Below are 22,563 nucleotides of genomic sequence, written 5' to 3'. Positions count from 1 at the left end.
AATAAGACGAAACGGCCGTCCAGTGCTTCCAGGTTTTCCACGGTAGTCTAGCTTCAATTTACTCATGATCTCAACTATATAAAATATATCAAGTAGCTGATTTCCTATATTTGTACATGGAGAACAAAAACTGCTACTTTCCAAATCAATTAACATCTAAACGTTTACCATCAGAATCAGGTAGAATTGCTTTTAAAACTCAATACAATTATCCAATCGGTGATTTTATGTTGATGTTTCATATGTGTATTAGATAAGATGATAATAAACAGATGAGAATAATCATTTCATTTTGCATTTTAAACTGTTTCCATTGATTACATTTGAATATTTAGATATTGTTTGATATAACTAGTGACATTGAACAATGTTCAGAAAAAAATTAGTCTCTGTAAATTTAAGCTTTAATCTAAACATTATATATATATACATAATTTGTTTCCAGGAAGGAATCTCCTTATGAAGATCGAGTTTATATACCTCACTTTGAGAACAGATTCACGGTGGTTCCACATCAATATGAACCATCATTGTTTAACTACAACTCACCAAATGTAGTTGATAGACAAGAGGTAAGAGTTTGTCTAATATATATAGCTAAAGCTAATAATGTGATACAACTCAGATTTATTTTATGATTGTTGAATTTTCATTTGTCTATTTAATTATTCTGTTTACTGGTAAATCATGAAGTTAAGAATAGAACTATTGATAAAATTTAGTGATCAACTGAATGTATAAAACTTTGAGATCCTAGTGTAACCACTTGACTTCACTCGTCATATTCAAAAAAGTAAATAACCATCAGTATTAGATAATATCAAACTCTGCTTAAGTGTATATAAGTTATTAGACTTAAATATAATAAATCGATTGATCTATCCTAAACACGACGATTATTTTGTTTACACTATATTATTATAAATATTTATCATATAACTTAAAAATTTATGGCATTCTTGAGATGTAAACTGATGACATAGCTCCCTAATATAATCCAATGAATTCTTAAGCTTTCTTTCTAAGATTCTTGAAATCTATGTGTAAAATCTTCAGGAAAAATAATATATATATATACTGATTAAACTGTAATGAAAACTAGGTCAAGCATTTGAGGTAATATTTAGAGAAACAAGAAGGTATTTTGGTTCATCTGTTAAAAAAAAGAAATCTGTTTTTGTTCGTTCCTCGCCAGTCTATTTTAACGAGAACTGATGCACGTATACTGTTGGATTGTGAACCAGATATAGACTATAACAAGAGTTTATCTACACACAATACAGAATAGTCAACATGCGGAATAAAAGTGTAGTGAATAGTAGAATATATTAGATAGTCTCTTACATTCGGCTCAGATGGATATGTCTATATCCAATGATCGACCAATAACAGGTCAATTTGACTGAATATTTAGCTAGAGAAATTCATTTTAGAGTCTGTTAATTGTATTTATCGATTGTACGTTATCACTACATCATTTAGCACTTTTCAACATCTTTAACAGTTAACATTTTCTATAAGTAGTTATCTTATTTATTAGTTTTACCAACTAATATCTTCCAATTCATTCTTCGGTAGTTATGTTTTGAAAAATGGACGAGTTTGAATGATTCAAAAAATCGGTTAAGTGTTCTGGCGCGAGACTGGTAGGTTCTAAGTTCGAATCTCGCGAGGCAAGGTCGTGGATGCGCACTGCTGAGGAGTCCCACAATAGGACGAAACGGCCGTCCAGTGCTTCCAGGTTTTCCATGATGATCTAGCTTCAATCGACTCACGCTTTCAACTATGAAAATACTAAATCTCCACAAAACCCCTTCTTATCAAGAAATGTAGTTGATAAGTAAAGTATATTGATACGTTTAGTGAGTCCGTCACTGTTGAATAAAATGAGTTGATGTTCAGAATAATAATCACGAAGATAAAATTGTATAAAATGTGTTTTCTCAATCTTTATATCAATGTTTTATAAATGAAATGATCATTCACATAAAAAGTGCAAAGATTTTAGACATTTCAATATTGAAATAACAGTACATTTAACCAAATTATCAGTATGTTTTCAACTGAATCCTTATAAAGCTTAGAACTGCAGTAGATATGGTTAAGGTATGCAAATGACATCAACAAGTTATACCTTGTTTAGTTCGGATTAAGTCAATCATAGCCAAGTTAATAAAATACCGTATAAGTAGTGATGTGATTATAAATAATGGGTTACCTAAAGGGTGTGTTTAGAAATAGATTGTGAATGAAACCTTAGATGACCTAAAAACTGTTCTGTACTCTATCCTAATGCGTAATTTCTGATTAAGTAAAACATACTGAAAATGCTTTCATGAATTATAGAAGATTTCTAAAAATGCTTATAGAAAGTTTACTCGCTTTGTAATATATCATGCTGAGGACGGTATCTACTCTGGCATTATCTAAAAATAACTCCATTTGAATTCAATATAATGTGTCACTTAGAACGATCGCATCATTTAAATGATGTTTTATTCAAATGTAAAAACCAATGAAAGTCACTTAATGTCAGACAATTTAATATTTTAAAATAATTAAGATATCTAAAAGAACTTATCATCTAAAAGGGTTAATACGTCGATGTGTAAACTTTATCGTATGATCATGCTGTTATCGATGATGAAATGTATATCCCTTGGGTATTGTAGTGCAAAATGACCATTTCTAACCAAGATACTTATTCATGAAAAGTCAATCATCTGGTTTATAGTAAGATAGTACAACATTTTTAAAGATTAAAAATCTTAGTCTAACTGAGAAGATAATTTAACTCATTTCGTAAATACAATGCAACTGACATGAAATCTTTAACAAAAACATGAATATAAAATGCCTGATAATGAATACATAAGATAGAAATGACTTTTTCTGAAATCAATTTCTAAAGTTAATTATATTTGATATGAGTTATGTAATGTATGGGATATTATTATGAATTATAGCGTGACAAATACTAACATTTACATCTGTTAAACGTTGAATGGATCAATTCTGTTTTCATATTTTATCATTCAGTAAATCTTCCGATTCATACTACTTTTTCATTGTCGATACTTATTCTGGTTAGCGATTTTTTAGCAAGGTTGTTTTCCATGGCATGAGGTTGACGACCCAATGCCCGACCCTCCTCTTTTACCCGGGCTTGGGGCCAACAATATCCCTAAAAGAGTTGCAAGCAGAGTTCTTTGTCGATATTTACATTATAATTAAACATGGTCTCTTTGCATATAAATTCCCGTTGTTTAAAGTAAACTGAACGAATAAAATTACAAAAACTCATTCTAAAGACCAAATATTGGTTGCTTCTGTGTTACTGGTTGTAGATAATGCATAACTGATCATGGCTAACAAGTAACCTCCAAAGTTGTAAGGATATACTATTGAGTACATTACTAACTGTGAGGAAATATGTAATTCATGATTATGTGAAAGTACTGAATACAACTGCTTTTATTTTTCGAGGAAATTATTTTGAAAATAGTTAACTATACTGTACACAATCAGTAGTATAAACAATTTTCAATACAATGTATAATAAAGCTATTCTTTACTAATAAGGAATTAATTAAAACAAATAAATGTATTTATGAAGATTTATTCTGAAGAGGAAAATACAAAGCTTCACAGATGAATTCAACCACTTTGATTAGTTAATGGCTATATCGACTCAGTAGCTTAGCAGACAATTAAATGGCGTTTGAAGATGAAAGTAGTGAGTCTGAATCACAGTGTGAAAATCAGCACTTGGGTTACAAGTATATTCAGCAGACGAGTTCCAAGTAGGACGAAACGTGAATTCTAGATCTTACTGTTAGTCACAATTCGATTTTACTACAGAGTTTGTTTTTATGTAGATGGTAATAGTGATTGTTAGCAACCAATTTTTATTATTTAATAATAAATCCATCAATAAAACATATGAGAATAAATGTTAACCTAGTTTTAATGATTATCACAACCCAACCGGATGATTGTATTAATGTTTTAGGTTATTGTTCAATAAACTTTCCAAACTAGTAACATTTATTTAATGGATATAAGTATTTCGATTATAACACTGGTTCATAATTGACCAATAAAAATCACTACTATTATAGATTAATCGATTTGTGAATTTATTGACCAGATAAGATTCACTTATCAGATTTATTGAAGGCCTGAAAATGACCTAAACTCCATGAGGTAATTCATACCGCCTCTACAAAAACAACCATTATAATAATTTCATAACCCTCAGTTAGTTAGTGAACTTCGGTTTGTTTACTAACTAATATTTTATTCAAATATGAATACCGAGCGGTCACTAAACATAGTTAACATGTGCAATATTTAGTGTTCAGTCATATATATTGTTGGTTTACGAAGACGTACCAAAATACGCATAATATGCATGAGTATAGATCTTGAAGATAAATATCTTGTCTTCATCAGTATCTTTTGTATAGTCTTGGTTTCTTTCTTTTGTTTCAGACAAGATATATGCTTCCACCAGGCAGTAAGTTTAGTGCGAATCAATCTCCTAGAACGCCACGTGACAATAACAAGTAAGTGAGAGCACAGATATAATCAGCAGGACAACAATTTTCATGATCCATTTAAATCAGTTGTGGAACTAATCAAGACTAGCAAATCGTTTTTCACTAGCTGACATCAATGAGTGTCGAAAACTGCCACTTCAAGACTAACTAAATGCTTACTTCAATAATATTTATAGGTCATACCATAAATAATAGAAGCTAAAAAATGTACACTATTCGTATAAACATAACTGTTATATTAGGGCTGACATCTACTTCAGCAAAATGACAAATTACATGTATTCGAAAAATGATAAGTAGCTAACTAATCTTTCTTAAAGTAACCATTAAGCTTCTTTCATCAAAAGTAAAAACATAGACGAAATTTCCAAATAATAAATCACTCATGTAAACAATGGTATGAATAATAATAGAAAAAAAACAAGCGTAAACAACTGAATAGTTAAAATACACATTTACAAACTCAAAGCCATAACAGATACCTAAGTAATTTCATTTCAGTTGACAATAACTGTTATAAGTCTATTTGAGTTGTTCATCCTTAAATTGCGTAGGTGAAAACACAATCAACAGAAAAGTGGTGTAAAAATACACCTATACATTCCGTCAAAAGGAGCATAAAATATGCGCGTTATATTTCTCATATACAAATAAGTACTGCTGTGTATCTTGTTTAAGGAAATAACCTTTACAAAACTCAGTGTTACCTGTACAGTTTTCTTTTGCTATAACGGTTTTGTCTAGTGATGACAAAAAAACAATTATAAGTGATTTAAAATACTGAGAAGACAAGACAGTCACCAAACTAACCTTTTATGGAATTTGTTACCTCAAGCGGTGTTCGTTAGGGTTATTCACTGTCTACATTTTTACTTAAATATTTCATTAACATACTTTTAACGATAACACTCATTGCCTGACTTTTCAGGGATTGATCTTCTGCCAGGAGATTTATTTGTTGACTTAAATTATGCAGGTGATATAGTTCTGTTTAGTAAGGACACTGAAAAAATTCAGAGACCACCAACTTTAGCAACAATACAAACATGTTTAGAATGCGGTTCCTTCACTTCACATGTAAAATGTTACTTCGGGATTAGATTGCTTCATCCACTGAATTAGTGATAGGGAGTGATGTAGTTGAACTCATTGATCACCTCACTTACCTTATGAGTTTCAACAGTACTGATGACCTGGTGCCTGACGAAATTCTGGCATGGATTCATAAGGCTTGACTGGCTTTTGTCAATCTTAGTCACATGTGGCGTAGGCAAGATATTCGTCTTCCAGCCAAAGGGCGAGTTTACTGCGCAGCAGTTTTCTCCGTTCTACTTTAGAGGAGTGAAACATGGACATGAAGAATGGAGAATATTCGTAGGTTACTGGTATTCGATCATAAGTGTCTACGAAGCATCGCTCGTGTATTTCGGAACCATAAAGTAAGCAATCCCCAGGTTAGGAAGAGAGTACTATGTAAAGATGAGAAATCGACTGATAGGGTGGTATATCTTCATCAACTGAGGTGGTTGGGACATGTGTTATGTATACCCAACCACCGCCCACCTTAACGGGCTATGCTTTTTGGTGCAAGAGCAGACTGGGAGAAAGCTAAGGGTGGCCAAACCCAAACATAGCACCAGTCAATGAAGTCGTTAACAACTTGACTTAGCCATGTTAGTAGGTACAGACTACCTGGTTGCGGTCTGCCTGATTATCGTAACCAATAGTTAGACTCTGGATGATATGACTCAATATCGTTTGCAATGGAACAGGCACATCCATTCACATGCCACTGACATAGTGATCAATTAGCCGCTGTACTTGCCCCACTTTTTTCTTTCCGAAAAATGTTAAAACTTTCAACTTAATCATTCAACGTACAATCTCTACACAAACATTATTTATCCTTCTCATCACCCTTTATTTAATTATATTTTTATTGTTTATCTTAGCTGAGTTTTCATTGCTAATTTAAATATATCTATGCACGTAATTAAAGACATTATGCTGCTTCTAATCTAACTGACTAAAATTTGAAAGTTATGTTACATGATATAGTATAACAAAATGAATGCATTCTTAATCAGCCAACAAAACATGTTGTTCAGGGTGACAACTTAGAAAAAATACATTAAACTTATCCGTAAATAGTTAGCTCTGAAAAGAAAATGTGCACAAGCGTTTAACATCCAACGACAGATATCGGTAATTAATAATAACTCTTCTAAAAAAACCTATGACTTCAACACTAGATGTTGATATATTTTGCCTGCTGATCTGATACTATAAGGGTCAGTACACCGAGATAAGTGATACATATAATTTGTAATACATTTTGAGGGAAGGATTCAATTTTTGCTACATTTCTAAATGTCAGTAAACGTTGTTCGTATTTAACTTAAAAAATTAGACCGAATTTAGGCTTTCGATAAAGAATGATTTGATTCCACATTCAAGAACTTTAATTTGTTAACCAGTCAGTATTTATATTATCAATATACTTATTCTATAGACTTGTTCAAGTTATTGAGTCATTTGAGGCAAGCTCTGAAAGGGAATTAACAGTAGAAAATGGTGAATGGGTAAAAGTTTTAGAAAAGAATGGACAATGGTATAAAGTTCAGAATAAGTTTGATGAAGAAGGTTATTGTCCAAGGTCAATACTGAAAATTCCAGGAACTATGTGATGTTTTCAAATGTAAGTTTTAGTTCAAAGACGGAAGCTCAAGTGAACTAAGCATGCATCTTCAAATCATTAATATATACGCATTTTCTTTTCCATATTTTATGTTAGTTAAAATTTTAAACTTATATTCTATTGCTCTCTAAGAAACGAAGAAAAATAAGTAAGTTTCAAATTCGATTTGTGAATACAGTTGAATATTTACCAATCACTAAGGAATGATTCGGTAGGGTTTTTCTTCAAACTTAGTAAGATTTTTATTCAGTTAATGAAGGTCGCTAGTAATGTTATATAATCCACTGGAAGTATGTTAAATGTTAACAGAAAAATCAAATTTGTTTGAATAAATTGGAGATAATATACCCATATGAAACGATTAGGCAGTGGTTGACTATTTTGTATCGGAGTATTGAAATGTTCTGAAATTTACAAATGATTAGTAATTTCAGTAAGAAGTTGAATATTAGTAAAAAAAGCATATTTGAGGGTATCAGAAAATTAACTTTTTGTTAAAGCGGAAGTCATGTCCAGATCCAGATATTGCTATATTTATACATTGCCTTTGTTGTTGTTGTGTTCTATGGGATGGATAGTGACGTACCATTTCGTCTAGACAGTAAGAAAAAGGATCAAAATGCTAAATTCTCTACCTATCGTGTCTTGATGAACAGCTGACTAGCCACACTGTCCGGGTAGATGATAGCCGTCTCCAGAACTGTAGGATATCCCGTTTGTCCAACCACACTTATCGTATGTACCTCCAATCAAAACATGAAGACAAATACTCAGGTGCTACTAAGCAGCTCAGATACATATACATGTTGAAATTATTTGAGATCGATACAACACCACTAACGCAAGTTCTGCAAGTATATCTGCTTTAATATTTACCCACTAAATTCTTCTGTTAAACTATTCAGTCCCTTAAATGGTAAAAATTCTATACTAATGATGAATGGTGATTTCAAATAAATATTATGAACATATGGGATTTGTAAGTGCGTAAGCTGAGCTGTTGATGGTATCGCTTGATTGATGGGAAAGCATTAGACGAGTGGCTTTCAACACCAGAATACTCTGAAGTTTTTTGTGAAAAGCATCCTTAATATGGCCCTGGTTTCAACTACAGAGTACTTTGGCTGCACCAATAGTGTCTAATCTTTCATCTGGGACAATCGGTTTCCGCAAGTCTCTGTACTGTTGTCTAATGGAATGTATCGAATGTCCACACGGTCTCTGAGATGTATTTCTTTTTCAAATACATACACAATTCGTCATTTCAATACCACAAATCCATACACTAATCTATCTTGATTATTCATCGGTGCAATAAGTCATGCGTTTAGTAGTCCATTTTTCCCACAAAGGTTAATCCTGTTAACAGATAGCCATTGTTTTCCTAATTTTCTTACGGGTATAATGACAATGGTGATCTTTGATGTGCATCGAGATACCTTAGTGTCCGATACATAAAATGATGTAAGATCCAGTTCGTAATACATGTATCAATATCTAAGAGTTGGGGTCGGTAATATACTTACAAGTACCTGTAAGTAATTTTCCATAGAACTACTTTAGCTGAAGAGTCGTCCACAAACTCATCGTTATATAATCGATCATGTTCGTCCACAATAATACCATTGTATTCACTGCTAGCCCAAAGAAATTGAGCCACTTTCTTATTGGCGAAAGAAAAATTATTTGAAATGACTTCGCCGACCGAAACATAACTGCATATTTAACATACAACGCTTGACTTTGACCACTTAGTTTTCTTGATACTAAAATACTTAAAAATAAAAAGTACTTATTGTTTTCCATTTCACAAGTGAATTCATTTTCTGGGTAAGCAATCTTAAACTAATTATACATAACATAAAATGTATGTTACTATCAAAAATGAACACACCAATCATATATCTGCAAAATATAAGAGTATTGGGAAGTCCCAATTTCTCTAATTATATCCTTTCCTGATTGGTTATTTTGACACTGATTATTGCGCAATCAAACTGTATTATTCATGAGAAGACGGGGTTTCAATCTTGGCATAGTGTTGCATATTACCCACACAATACCAAAACATCATCTTTGACTACTCAAAATCCTGATTTGTCTAATTGATTAATATTATCAAAATCTTGTGGACTACTTCCTTTAGTAATATATTTATTTACTTGTTTTTGCTTCTTCTTATCGTATAATTAGATATGGATTCGCTGAAGACATTCAAAGACCTCTAAAGACACTATTTAGTTCTAATCAAAATATTTTCATCTCATTCATCTCTTGATTAAAAATTATTGTAATTCTTTTTCCCACCACACAACCTCTCTCTTTGTTCAGAAATTTATGAGACCTTTTTCTATTTGTTTGTTCTTGGCAAAATATTTAGTTAGAAATAAAATCACAACCATAAGGAAATCAAAAGATTGTATTTATATTTTCGTAGTGTAGTAGTAAACCCTAAAACACAATCGATTTTAAGAATACTCTCTACAAAGTTATAGTATTTAGAAATAAACTATAAGCATATAATAAAAGTTTTTCCTGGATTCGTGTCAAATTTTGTTGAAAACCGACCCACCGGGCCCAATGAGGCGTACAAAACAAGCGAAGTGATAGGCAAACACAACTAATCCACTCTCTAGCATTAATCCAAATGATGACGTAGACCATCCCAGACACGCTTGAAGTGTGGGTTACGGTGGACACAACCGTCTGCATTACCCAAATATCTATTTTGTGTATCCCATGTCCCAATCCGTAGGAAGTCTATGTCCATTGATTTCTAGTCATTGAGCCAGATTACGTAATTACTTACAGTGCAATTTAACACGTTTATCTCGGTCGCTAAATACGTTAGAATTTAACGCTCATGTTATGTCTATCTGACAAACTCTACAGTTTGACGGCGACATCAAGAATGCAATTCATTGGCCACAATACCGAAACATCACTAACTGTCAAATAAGCAAGCAAGTATACTTTGAGGCTTTACGTCCGTATCAATTTTAATCAAATTCTCGAAATTCCATGTTTAAATTTCACTGAAACTATCGGTTCACATTTCCTAGTGTTTCCTGAAGCTTACAGACATGCGTATAGCTGCTCTCGTCAATCTGGACTAAATAAAAACTGTACAGGCACATGCTAATTAGAGTTGCTTAGTTGACAGTACTATGTATAACGTGGGTGGCAAATTACGCAATAAACCATCTGCGGCAATAAAACCCATATGTCCATAATTTCCGCAAACAGCTGACTGCAATACACTGACGGGTTACCAAGATACAATTTACAGTCATGCCTAGCCCTGACTGCTGACTGGATTCCATCATTTACTTTTCTAATGTGGCTACGAAATTGAATAACTGGATAATCAAACGTACTTTGTTTGAAGTCAAACAAATTCCAATAACTCAATGGAAGATTTAATCTTTGTATCATCCCCTTTAGTTTGAGGATCCAGGTAGTATGATTAACCACTAAACAATACTCATGGATGCTAGTAACAGAAAATACATAACCACTAACAACCTGCCCTTGAACATTGTTTGTACACAGATGTTAAACGGTCGCGTCTTTACACACCACAACTATTACACTAGACTTCTCTAACAAGAAAGCAGTTAGATTGACTGCGTCAATGAGTACCGCCGAATAAAATTGGGAGGAAGAAAGTAGCTAACCCAACGTGACTACCATTCTGCAAACAAAATCTGAAACCTGGCAAACCATTAGAAAAAACGACAGAAATATACCTAGAACCCTAACAGATCTCAAGAAGGAAAATCATAGCCAAACCATCTAAACGTATGAAGATCTGAACTTCAAGCGAAATAATCCCCGTTAGAGCTTGCCAACTATAGTTTTGTTGTGATAAACACATAGCACAGCTAGTTCACAGTACGAAAATCACCTCCCCCACGTTTGAAACTCGCCTGGAGAAAATAACTCAATCTTTTCTACTAAGGGAAGCAATTAGAATATCCTGTTTTCTTCTCCATTCAGCTCGTTTATGAACCAATAAGTTATGTTAGCAGCGAATATAAAACTATATTCTTCACCCTAGAGATACATATCGGTATATGGAATGGTTGAAAGTATAAGTGCTGAAATTAATTATACTAAGTTTGCGGTAGACCCAAATAAGTTGAAGCGATGACTATACAAAGAGCTTGGTAGTGATTTACTTATGAACAATTTATAAATACGACCAATAAAATGCAAAAACTATCATATTTTTAACAAATGTAAGATGAATAACAAGAACTACAAAAAGTAGCCACAATAATGGTCAGAATACTGACAACGACGACATTCAAGAAGTCATTATTCAAGCCCTGCCGCGATGCGTTCCTCCTTGAGCTCCTCTGCTGTTATGGCGAACTTGCTTTTAGCCCACTCATCAAGTTTTAAACCCTGAACGATGGTCCATTTTCCATTCTTGATTTGGACAGGAAAACTAAAGATAACATCTTTTGGAGCATCGTAAGAACCATCACTGATTACAGACATCGACACCCATTCGCCCTTAAAACAAAATAAATGTAATTGGAAACATACCTCCTTCGTTCCAAGCCACCAGTCATGCATGTGGTCTGAAACAGACTTAGCAGCAGACAATGCACTACTTAGTTTCCTGGCTGCTATGACAGCAGCCCCGCGCTTCTGGATAGCGCTTAAGAACTCATTTTTTATCCAGTTATCATCATTAATTGCGGCAGTGACAGGAATCTCCTTCCCATCTTGCTTTACCACAGCATGACTTACATCGACAAATTGCGTATTGCTGTGGTTGCCCCATATAATACAATTTTTTACAGAATCGCATGAAACTCCCAGACGTTTGGCTATCTATAGGAAAAATTAGGAGTAACCTAAACTAACAAATGACTGAGCACGATTGTGGTCAAGTCTTGTGAGCGCGCTAAAGTTTTCTTTAGGAATAGAAGGAGCGTTCTTCATCAGTGCGAGTGCATTTGTGTTAGCAGGATTACCCACAACAACCACTTTGACAGTCTTTTTAGCATACTTGTCCAGAGCCTGTCCTTGCTCCTTGAAAATTTTCACATTTGCATTTAGCAAATCTTTACGCTCCATTCCTTCTCTCCTAGGCATAGCCCCAACCATGAGGGCAGCATCAATTTGATTGAATGCTACTTCTGGTATATGAGTCACAACCACATTCTTTAACAGTCGAAATCCACAATCCTGAAGTTCCATTTCAAGTCCTTTCAGAGATTCTACCATTTGTTCAAGATCAAACAGATGCAAGATAACTTCCTGCAGTTGTTAGAAAAGAACATATCTAACTTGATCAGGTCCGAACATGTCACCGCGAGCAACCATCCCGGCGAGTGAATATCCTATTTGCCCAGCTGCACCTGTCAACAAGACTCTTATTGGCTTGAAAGGTAATAGTACTAAACACCAACTTACCTCCGGCATCCTTTGCTGAACAAATTATTATTATTGAAATTAGCACAGTCAACATGTACTCGAAACATTGACAGGTTAAAACAAATTCGGTTTCAGTTTGGAAAGAACAGGATGCTTGATGGTCTGTGTTAGTCTTGGCAATGATTGTCTCTCAGTTGATCCAACTTTCTTTTGAAAGAGTTGACGGACGGAGCCTCAACCACGTTCTGAGGTAATGAATTCCACTCGTTGATGATTCGATGGGAAAGTCGATAGTCAGCTGACAAGTAATTCGTTCTGGGCCTGTGAACTTTTTTGTAGTGTCCTCGTAAATCTTCTGTTTTGGAAGACAAGAAAAATGAGGGCATATCAGGTGAAAATTTATCACTAAGCAATTTGAGAACTGTAATCAAGTCGCCTCTGATTCTTCGATATGACAGCGGGAATAGGTTGGTCAGTCTATCGTCATACGGGAGCTTCACCATTCTGGGAATCAGCTTAGTTGCTGTTTTCTAGACCCTTTCCAAAAGCTCACTGTCTTTATTTAAGCAGGGGCTAGCTGCTTGTATCCAGTACTCAAGTTTAGGACGCACGAACACTGTATATAAAGCCAAAAACGTTTTAGCGTCGATATGAATAGAAGCCCTGAGTATTGACCATAAAGTTCTTAAACCTTTGGCGGCTAATGCACGATAGTGTGCAGCAGTCTTTAAGTCTTGGCTAACGATGACTTCTAAGTCATTGTGTGTCTGGACAATAGGTAGTTCAATGTTATTCATCATGTATGTATCTGTACCCTGGTGGCCAATATGCATCACAATACACTTGAAAGTATTTGTCGGCAACTGCCAGGTTTGAGACCATTCAGATGATTTCTCTAGGTCGTTTTGGAATTTTAAGATATCACCCTTACTTTGTATCGCTCTTCATATCTTGACATCGTCAGCATACAGCAAGACTGTTGACGATAGTAGACGAGGGAGGTCATTTGCGTACAAAAGGCATAACACTGACCCCAAAACTGTACCCTGGGGGACTCCACTAAGCACAGTTTCCCGGCTAGACAACGTGGAGTTCACTCGTACTCTTTGTTGACGCCCAACTGGGAAGTCTTTTATCCACATCAATAGATTGCCTCCAATCCCGTTATTCCTTAGCTTATATAACAGCCAGTTGTCAGGAACTTTGTTGAAAGCTTTGCTGAAGTTGATGTAGGCTACGTCTATAGGTAACTTTTGGTCCTTAAGAGCACACCAGCTTTCACGAGCGACTAATAAGTTAGTGAGACAAGAGTAACCTGTTCTAAAACCATGGTTCATCTCCGAAAGGATCCGGTTTTCATCGACGTACTCAAACAGCTCCTTCCGAATAATCTTTTCTAAGATTTGAACAACCAGACTAGTTAGGCTAATGGGTCGGTAATTCTCAGGTTTATGTTTCCTACCTGTTTTGAAGACAGGACTTACTATGGCGTTCTTACAGTTTTTTGGTAGGCGACACTGGGTTATGGATAGATTAAAACATATACTTAAAGGGTTCGCAACAAAGTTAGCTGATTCCTTTAGTAACCTAGGATGCAGTTCATCGAGTCCGGTGGATTTGCTCATGTCAAGCTTATTTAGCAGACCAAGGACATCGAGTTCTTTAATGGTCACGCTGTCCAGTGTTTGTGGGGGGATTTTTATGGACTGGTGTGAAGGGTGTTTCTATGGTATATACATTGCTAAAGTATTTGGAGAATATTTGAGCTTAGCCAAAGTCGTCCTCCACTAGTGATGAGGCAGTATTGTTTCCCCATAATGAATGGAGATTTCTTCTTTTTGTCCTTTGGTTTATATACGAATACAAGCGTTTAGGGCATTCTATGGATTCCTTAACAATTTTCTCTTCGTACAGCTTTCTGGACTTACGGAAAGTCGAGGCACAGGTATTCCGAGCTTTTTGATACTGATATTTTGCCTCATCAGTCCCCAGTAACCTAAATCTATCCCACATCTTACTTATTTTAGGGAGAAGGATGCGAACCTCCCTACTGAACCATGGTGGGAAGTTTCTCGGCCCTCTAGGTGTAGTCCAAGGGATGTGGGGGCGGTATCTTTTAAGTATAAACTTCGAAATACGTCCCAAGCCGTTTCGACTGAGGACTCTGGGTCTATTGTCCAATCTACTGATGATGCTGAGTGCATGATGTCTTGTATGCTTGCTTTCCAGACGTTAGGTCTAGATTGAGCTGACGCGTGCTCGTGATCGACAGCTATATGGAAGTCAAGGGTTAAAACTGCATGATCACTTTTGCCTAAGGGTGGCATGTAATCCAGGTTCGCAACGTCATCTTCATAGTGAGTGAATATAAGATCTAGTAAGGATGATTCAGAGCCCGGGTCGTACCTAGCTGCTTCTTTCACATGTTGCACTAGGGCACATGTGATAACCGCATCAACTAGTTCCTCTTCGTAGGAATTATATAATATATTTCTGCAAGGGCAGGTACACACCATTTTTACAGGCATGATCTACAAGTTACAACATATAATGGATCACAGTATGCATCCCAAGCAGGGTTGTTTGGTAAATATAATCTATGAAAGTTGATAGCAGTTCATTCGTTCAGATATAATGTGCTTTCATCAGAATATTTTCCAAAGGGGTATCGCATCCACGCTACATACCAGATCCAATCTCGACGAAAAGTGTATCAGGGTTTCGATAGTGCTAAGTATTTATGTAACGCGGCTTTTTAAGTTTATAGTTGTTATAAAGTAGGCTTGTGGAGCGCCTGGTCCGAACTATGACCTTGGGGAAGCGCGTTTGTCGAGCTTGTTCCAGGTGTCAGAAGTTACATATCTTCACCCTCAGAGCAAGATTCTGAAGATATAAAAAAAGAAAGAAACCGAGGAGCAGCAAGGCATTTGGATATGAACGATAACCAATGCCTAACATTTAGCAGTGGAACAGACGAAGGTATGATAAACTATTGGGTCAAATTGATACTAACTCATGTTGCTAGAGTGAAATGTGATCAGGGGCTCCAGATGAGAGAGTGCAGTAATAAACAACAATGAGTTGTGATGTTTATCAAGGTGGAGTATGTTCGAATGAAGGAAGGGAAGTCAAGATTGGAGTGAAAAAGACTGTTTATTGGAACAGAGAGTGCACATAGAAAGTAGAGTGTTGAGTAAACTAACAACCATATCCTTTACAGTCTGTTTTTTTCATCATCTGATGTCTGCTACACAGTTTTCATGTAAAAGTCCAAGTTAGCATGTTATAGGTTGTCTTAGTAGAATAGTTAATTCAGCATAACTATTAGAAACATGAGTCCGAATGATGAGTGTAGGAGAACAACCTCAATATCACAAATTGATTGACTTGTTCTCATCTATAAAGAGCCTGATGCAAACAAAATGTTCTGCCCCACAAACACGGGTGGATTGAAGTCACAGTCCTCACCATCAATGCTTGCTGGTCAAAAACTCCACCCTCCCTCCTTTTGTGATGTTAGGCTCATTTACGCTTATATTTTGTAAATATATCATACCTCACACAACGTTCTGTGTTTCACATCCTGTTGAAAAACACTATTTCTATAAGTACCATTTTACAAGCTTATCGGACAGTTACAAATTATGGACTGTGGGTAAGGCTTCGATGCAATGTTTTAATTGACTATCGTGTTAAGTATAGGTTGCCAATGAGAGTATAGGCATTAAGAAGTATAGTGTAGGACACTGAATGACGTTAAAAAACCCACTTTATTACGTTTCGTATGTGTAAATTTCTCTATGTATTCTTTTTCTTTGTCCCTACTTCCTCGTTTTCAGTTATATATGATGTATCTTCTGATGTTGTTTTCATTCAAGTAACAAACACCTTCGTTTATTCTAAAATTCGAAGTCGCTACTCTGGACCATTGAGCCGGCTTCTAATGATGTCAGTGTTTAACTTCAATCAGCTCATCTTGGTTACGCAACAATGTGGAATTGATAAAAGCTGAACATAAACACCATTGTTTGCCGGCTCAATGGTCCAGAGTTTAGGCGTTCACGCGGGACCGACGTCACTGAGTTCGACTTATGTGTGTGGGATCGTGGATTAGCACTGCCATGGAGTCTCATACTATGACGAAACAAGTGTCTTGTGCTTTCAGGTTTCTAGTGGTGGTCCAACATTATCGACCCATGATCTCAATTTATTAGTTTATTACCAGCATGAATATGTTGTTTCAAGCTGTCCTGGCTGTCACAATAGAGAGAGTCAGTATAAACAATGATGTGATTTCAATGGAAGACCGTGAAGTTTAAACAGTCATATCATGGCAAGTTTACAATTTCGAACCAAGTTAATTATTCTAGAAGCACATTTAAATGTGCCGACACCAACCTAGACCTCAATCTTATGGGTGCCCGAACTGCTTGAACTACACTACCTCATAGTAGAAAATTAACCTTCCTAGATTTTTGGAGATGTTCTATTTGGGTTGAAAAGTAACTAGCTCATACTCTTCAAAGGTTTAATAAGTTTATGCATTTTATAATTTGATCGCCATACATTTTATTGAATACTTCTTAAGTTGTATAGTCTGTTAGTATATTTGCGTAACTCATTTATGAAATGTATGACCAGAAACGTACAGAACTTCATCATTGTGTCTTGAATTGATTTTTAGGAAGAGGCGAATGTCTAACGCATAACTAGACACTGCGCAAAATCTAAAATACGTCATTTGGGAAGTAACTTTTATGCCAACCTGTAATCCTGACCATAGCTATATCAAGTGCACTTGGTTTCGCATAAATCGTTTACAAGACTTGTGATATTGAGGTTTAGCCTTGAAGCTTCTGGTTCTTAGTTTGAAATACACAAAAAATTCACGAATCTCTCTTTTTACCTTTTTCAGTTTACAAGCCAGCTTCGCACATATGTAGCGTAGTCCAACACGTAAGACATGAAACACCGATATTATCCATGAAATTGGAAACATTCAACATCCAGGCGTCTAGTTAGGCCGCTGAACTGACGCGAAGATGATGGTAATTTGTACTTACTTAGCAATGGAATAATAGGTGTAGTACAAAATCAGATGCTAATGTATATTAAAGGAGACTACACCCTCTAGTGAGAGAACTACATCACTGATTGGTCAGTCAGCATTCGTCATTCTTAGTCTTGAGAAAGTAAGATGAGTAACCCGACAACCGGTGATCAGTTATATAAGGAAGAGATATGCTTTCGTGATATATGGTTTCGATAGAGATCAGTAATTTGTCTCTGGCTCTAAAAGTAATTTGATTAATTTATCGTGAACACATCGTTAATCCACGTCCATATACACAAAAATTGTAACATTCATATTGCCACCAACAGGCTGACTGACGGTCAGTGGGATAGTTGTTGGTCCTAGTTACCATAATACATTTAGAAAAATCTTCATTTATACGCGAAACATATCGACCACTAAGATACTATCGAATCCACTAGAACTAGAGTAGAGTAACTGGACTGCTTTGTTAATACTCGACTAGAAGTCTGGAGTTGAGCCCAAGAACTAAAATGAAAGTGCGATTAAATCAACTGATTAACAAGAGCTTGTCCTAGAGATATTGAGTGATGTGATTTTCAAACACATAACAACCGCTTGCTTTAAAATTGTTCTCAACGGTGAACGCCAGATGGTATGTTCCCACCTCTTAATTTGTCCATTTCGAAATAGTGATAAGCGTAATTCGAAAAGTGATTTCTTTGGCACAAGGTTTACTCACAAAATTAGGTGTCTGGTGGTCCCCAATTTTTAAAAAAAAAACTCAATAGCAGCTTAATGTGAAGGTTCTTGTCGAAGGTAATATCGACCAAATTACTGACTCTCTATTGTATCTGAACCTTTCTCAGCTTTCATTGACGGTAGAAAATTCATTGCACAGGATGACGCGTTCTAACATTTTGGAAGCTATACTCGCCAGGCCACAGTCGATTAATCGAAGGTCATTATTGGTCCCGTATTGTGGGGGAGTTCCCGTAGTTTCCTCCTAGTCGATTAATAAAGTACACTGGCTGGCGGGATTCTGGATATTGCTGTGATGTGTTGTTAATATGTATTTAAAGTTGTCTGGGCAACAACAGGTGTTCGTAATCCGATCCTGCTGGCTTTTATGCATTTAATTATTCTGGTACTTTTTATACTGTGGCCTGACAGATGTCTAAACTGAGTACCTCACGCTTAATCACTGATTCTGCGTTGAATGTAGACATTCTGAAATTAAGTTACCACGCCCTCTGTTTTGTCCTTGTCACATTGTCACCTAGAACACCCTTCAAATGTTAAGACAAACCATTTCGTTTGGGGCCACCGGAAATAATGGTTATGTTTGATTGCCACAGTAGATATCTAATTTTGTAGTTAACCCAGAGATGGCTATTTAAACTCTGGGACCTTCCGAGGTATGGGCAGTGATGTTTTATTATATATCTAAAGTGACTTTATGCCGCTTCAACTAGTGCTCGCTGGTCGATTTTCCACTGTTTAAGAGAGGCCTTTGGGTGTGCCACTTATTTATTCGAACAGTAGTATTAGTACAAAGGAACATCAAAATAAATATGCCTCACACTAAGGAAATAAGTTTGCGAAGAAATATCGGAAGGTATGAAAATAAGAGATGGTGGATGAATGGTGACGAGTAGGTACGTAAAAAGTTATGACGGAAAAACCATTTCCTTTAGTACGAATATGACCAGAAATTCTTTAGGTTAAAAAGGTTCTACCTTTATGAAGTAAAAGAAATTTACTGCAAAACCGTTACTGGCTCCTATTCTGAGTCATGTCTAATAACATCCCAAACCACTGTGTTGCAATTCCTCTCGAATCGAACTAGGGAGTCTCAAAGAGTCGACAGATGTCATTTCTGCACACCTTTCTTCCATACCACGGTATCATGTAAATTGACCACCTCTCCTCTTTTTCCAACCAGTCCCAGGGTCGGCAAATGATGCACGGTGTGAAATTTACTGGGTTGACGTTCATAGCACATGTCCAAGCCATCGAGTGTAGGTTTTCAAGATGGTGACATCATCTGAATTGTCGTCACTTTGCCCGAACACACGCTGTCGAACCTCCATATTATTAAAATGATATTGGAGTTTATTAAGGATAAAACCATTTACTTTACATTCAGGGCTTCTATATAACACCATGCACAAACCGGTAACAAGAAATTAAGCATTAGTGAAATTATCTTTATAAAAGACTTGTTGGAGAACTACTTGTCCTAGGCAATTCAAACGGAGGGCAAAAAGTAAAAACACTTCAACTGGTCTCCAGTTTCCCATTTCCACGTAACATGAATAGAAATTCAACACAAAATCTCCTATCTTAACGAAGTTCAAAAGATAATGACTAACATAGAACAAAGGAAATCATCAAGACCTGATAAACCAATCTTGAAGGATAGCGGTCTAGTGCCACAGGGTGACTGAGGTCCTGAATCTGGAGGTGATCCTACTTGACTGTCATTGACTGTTAACCGTTCAAGCTTATGAGGAACAACCACAACCCTCTTGTAAACCAACGTTGAATGATTTGACTAGTACAGTATTTAAACTTTTCATCAGTAATCACTCTACGCTTAACAAAAGTTTTTGAGCGAACCAAGAAAACCAGGGTGATTTCAGATATGAATTTCGTTTTGTAGATCAAATATCCACCCTCTATCAGGTTTTCAAACAAAGCTATAGTTACCAGCATCCGGCTATAGTGTGTTGTTGACTTAAAGGTACTATTTGACTTCGCTGACCAAGGGGTTTCGTAGCGGTGTTTATCATTTATAGATGGTGAACTTTGTAAGAGCTCTTTACTCAAACTGTGTTAAAGCTTATAGATAACTTGTGCCAGAACTAGGGACATCAAATGTTGAACGTCAGGACTGTCAAAATTTTCCACTTGTGTACTGGTGTACTTCAACGTCTAAACTGATGGTAAGGAGTGAAATAGTTCAATGCGTTTACCAGTTCACCTGTCGAAGTTTCATCGATTCTAGTGAGTTGGCGCTTGGTTAAGTGTCAGCACGTGTTCAGAAAACTCGCTTCGCTTCTGTCAACTTGCTTCACCTTTGGTACAGACAAGATGTACATCTCCCAACTAAAGGGTGGACACACTGCTCAGTAGTTCGTTCTGTCCTACTTTATGGCTGTTATCAGGAAATATATGAAAGCATATTACATCCAGGATTGCGTTAGAGCATGCTGATTGCCCCATTCGTAAGATATGAGCGTCAGCGAATAAATGGGAAAGACTCTAGGATTTGTTTTGTTTAAAATCATAGATATAATAATGTTTTTCTTACTGTAATTCACTTCCATTCGACTTGGTTTATTTGAAAAATAGTTACATATCCGTCCAAGCCATGTCCTTATTTTGGGGACTAGTTGGGCAAGGTAGTGACCGAAGATTACTTAGCAATTAGTATCTCGATGGGATCATGGAAAACTTAAGGGGCTGTTAAAGGCTGCCTTCGACGGTAGATATACATAGGTTACTAGTATTTTATCGTGTCTGAAGGATTTTACGAGTACTTCGGGACCATCGGGTGAGATACGCTGAGGTTAAACCCAAAGCATTAGGGGAGTGTGGAAAACCGGATGATGAGATACCGAATCTTCATCAGCTGAAATGCTACGGACATGGATTACGTCTGTCTCTATGCACAGTGTCCGTTAGCTTAGGAGTGAGTTAGAAGAAAAGTAGGACAGCCCAAACCAAGGAGTTGGATCCGTACACAAAGTCACTGGCTGTTGGTGTGCTTTATGTTGGTAGGTGAAGTTAAATATATTGAATTCCATGCAATTACTGTTGCCCATAGGGAGAGACGTTGGTGACACGGCTCAGAATCGGTTGCATTGGCTCAGATACTTTTATGCTTTTTCTTAATTTGTCATAAGTTATACACTTTATTCTGTGGATTCACCTTGTCTATTTGAATCATATTGTCTGTGCCTACCGTCTTTTACTACCACTGATAGTGTTACCAATTTTTCTTCTCTCATGTTTGCCTTGATAATCTCATCTTTCTGTACTAGTGTGATGTGAAAATTTGAACTAATGCAAATATGCTTTGCTTATGATTAACTGTCTAGTAAAACACAAAAGTTTTAGGGAGAATATCTCCCTATGTTAAGCTTAAAATTGAAGATCTTATGAATGTTTCAAGAAGGAATAAGCTTGGCGCTGCAAAAACATGGGAATTCTCGTACCTGTTATGGTTTTTCGACTTGCTGGAAAAACTCTATCGGTGTTTTATGTTAACCTTTGATAAAAAGTTAGGGATGGGCCTTTTCCAAGTTAATTGGTGTTTGTTTTCCACGTTCAGTTAACGAATCCCAAGCTCATATTTTGTAAGTTTATAATATCTTAGGCTTACTGCTTTTCGCTACAGTTTTCGCAATGTTTTGAATCATACTTTTACAGGAGAAATGTGATCTAACACCTTCAGAGATTTCTCGATACAGCAGACAGCTCATTCTTCCTCAGTTCGGTGTTTCAGGTCAGTTTATGTCTCACCTAGAATACTTCACAAAAATATCCATGCTTATATTTTTGTGTAAATGCATTTTGGATACCGCCTCGCGAGATTCAAACCCAGGACCTACCAGTCTCGCGCGCGAACGCCTAATCTCTAGACCACTGAGTCGGCATCCAACGGTGTTAATGTCTAACTCCAACCGATCCACAAAATTGAGCAACCGTCCACCATTGTCTTCAGTGAGTTATTGTCTCACAACAGAACCAGTTGAACTCCACTAGTCACTGTTTCTCACTAGAATGCCAGGAAATACCTCTTGAAGCCAGTCACTAGTGAGTATATGATTATTGTCAGAAGGGGTTTTATGGAGGTTTTAATAATTTTA

At 36.1% G+C, this 22,563-nt stretch overlaps 3 protein-coding genes across 4 annotated transcripts in view; 2 read left to right on the top strand and 1 right to left on the bottom strand.

Annotated features, from left to right (window-relative positions):
• Smp_035260.1 (epidermal growth factor receptor kinase substrate eps8-related protein) overlaps positions 1-7,408 on the top strand; it is a gene marked incomplete at its 3' end in the record, with an annotated part of 31,788 nt that extends 24,380 nt beyond the window's left edge. Inside the window, exons 9-11 of the mRNA XM_018793360.1 lie at positions 446-572; positions 4,495-4,568; positions 7,393-7,408. Of these exons, the coding sequence (XP_018647881.1) occupies positions 446-572; positions 4,495-4,568; positions 7,393-7,408 (217 nt within the window). The remainder of the gene's footprint in view (positions 1-445; positions 573-4,494; positions 4,569-7,392) is intronic.
• Positions 7,409-11,422: 4,014 nt separating this feature from the next.
• Positions 11,423-12,759, bottom strand: Smp_035270.1 (putative malate dehydrogenase; the record flags this gene model as incomplete). 2 transcript variants are annotated; one of them, XM_018793358.1, is made up of 5 exons in its annotated part: positions 12,691-12,759; positions 12,565-12,657; positions 12,139-12,534; positions 11,815-12,105; positions 11,581-11,781 (listed from the first exon to the last, which is right to left on the bottom strand). In XM_018793358.1, exons 1-5 carry the CDS (start codon positions 12,697-12,699, stop codon positions 11,581-11,583), a joined length of 990 nt encoding a protein of 329 aa, XP_018647879.1. In that variant the 5' UTR covers positions 12,700-12,759. The 2 variants fall into 2 exon arrangements, with proteins under 2 accessions (XP_018647880.1, XP_018647879.1); XM_018793359.1 differs by having other exon boundaries at positions 11,423-11,781; positions 12,139-12,657.
• Positions 12,760-21,852: 9,093 nt separating this feature from the next.
• The window catches only part of Smp_035280 (putative ubiquitin-activating enzyme e1), a gene marked incomplete at its 5' end in the record, with an annotated part of 18,041 nt that continues 17,330 nt past the window's right edge, over positions 21,853-22,563 (top strand). The window contains 2 exons of the mRNA XM_018793357.1: positions 21,853-21,996; positions 22,124-22,199. Coding sequence (XP_018647878.1) covers positions 21,853-21,996; positions 22,124-22,199 — 220 coding nt within the window. The remainder of the gene's footprint in view (positions 21,997-22,123; positions 22,200-22,563) is intronic.

The sequence above is a fragment of the Schistosoma mansoni genome, chromosome 1 (genome assembly GCF_000237925.1).
Source record: "Schistosoma mansoni strain Puerto Rico chromosome 1, complete genome".
NCBI lineage: Eukaryota > Metazoa > Platyhelminthes > Trematoda > Strigeidida > Schistosomatidae > Schistosoma > Schistosoma mansoni.
This window is presented reverse-complemented; position numbering and strand designations above follow the sequence as displayed.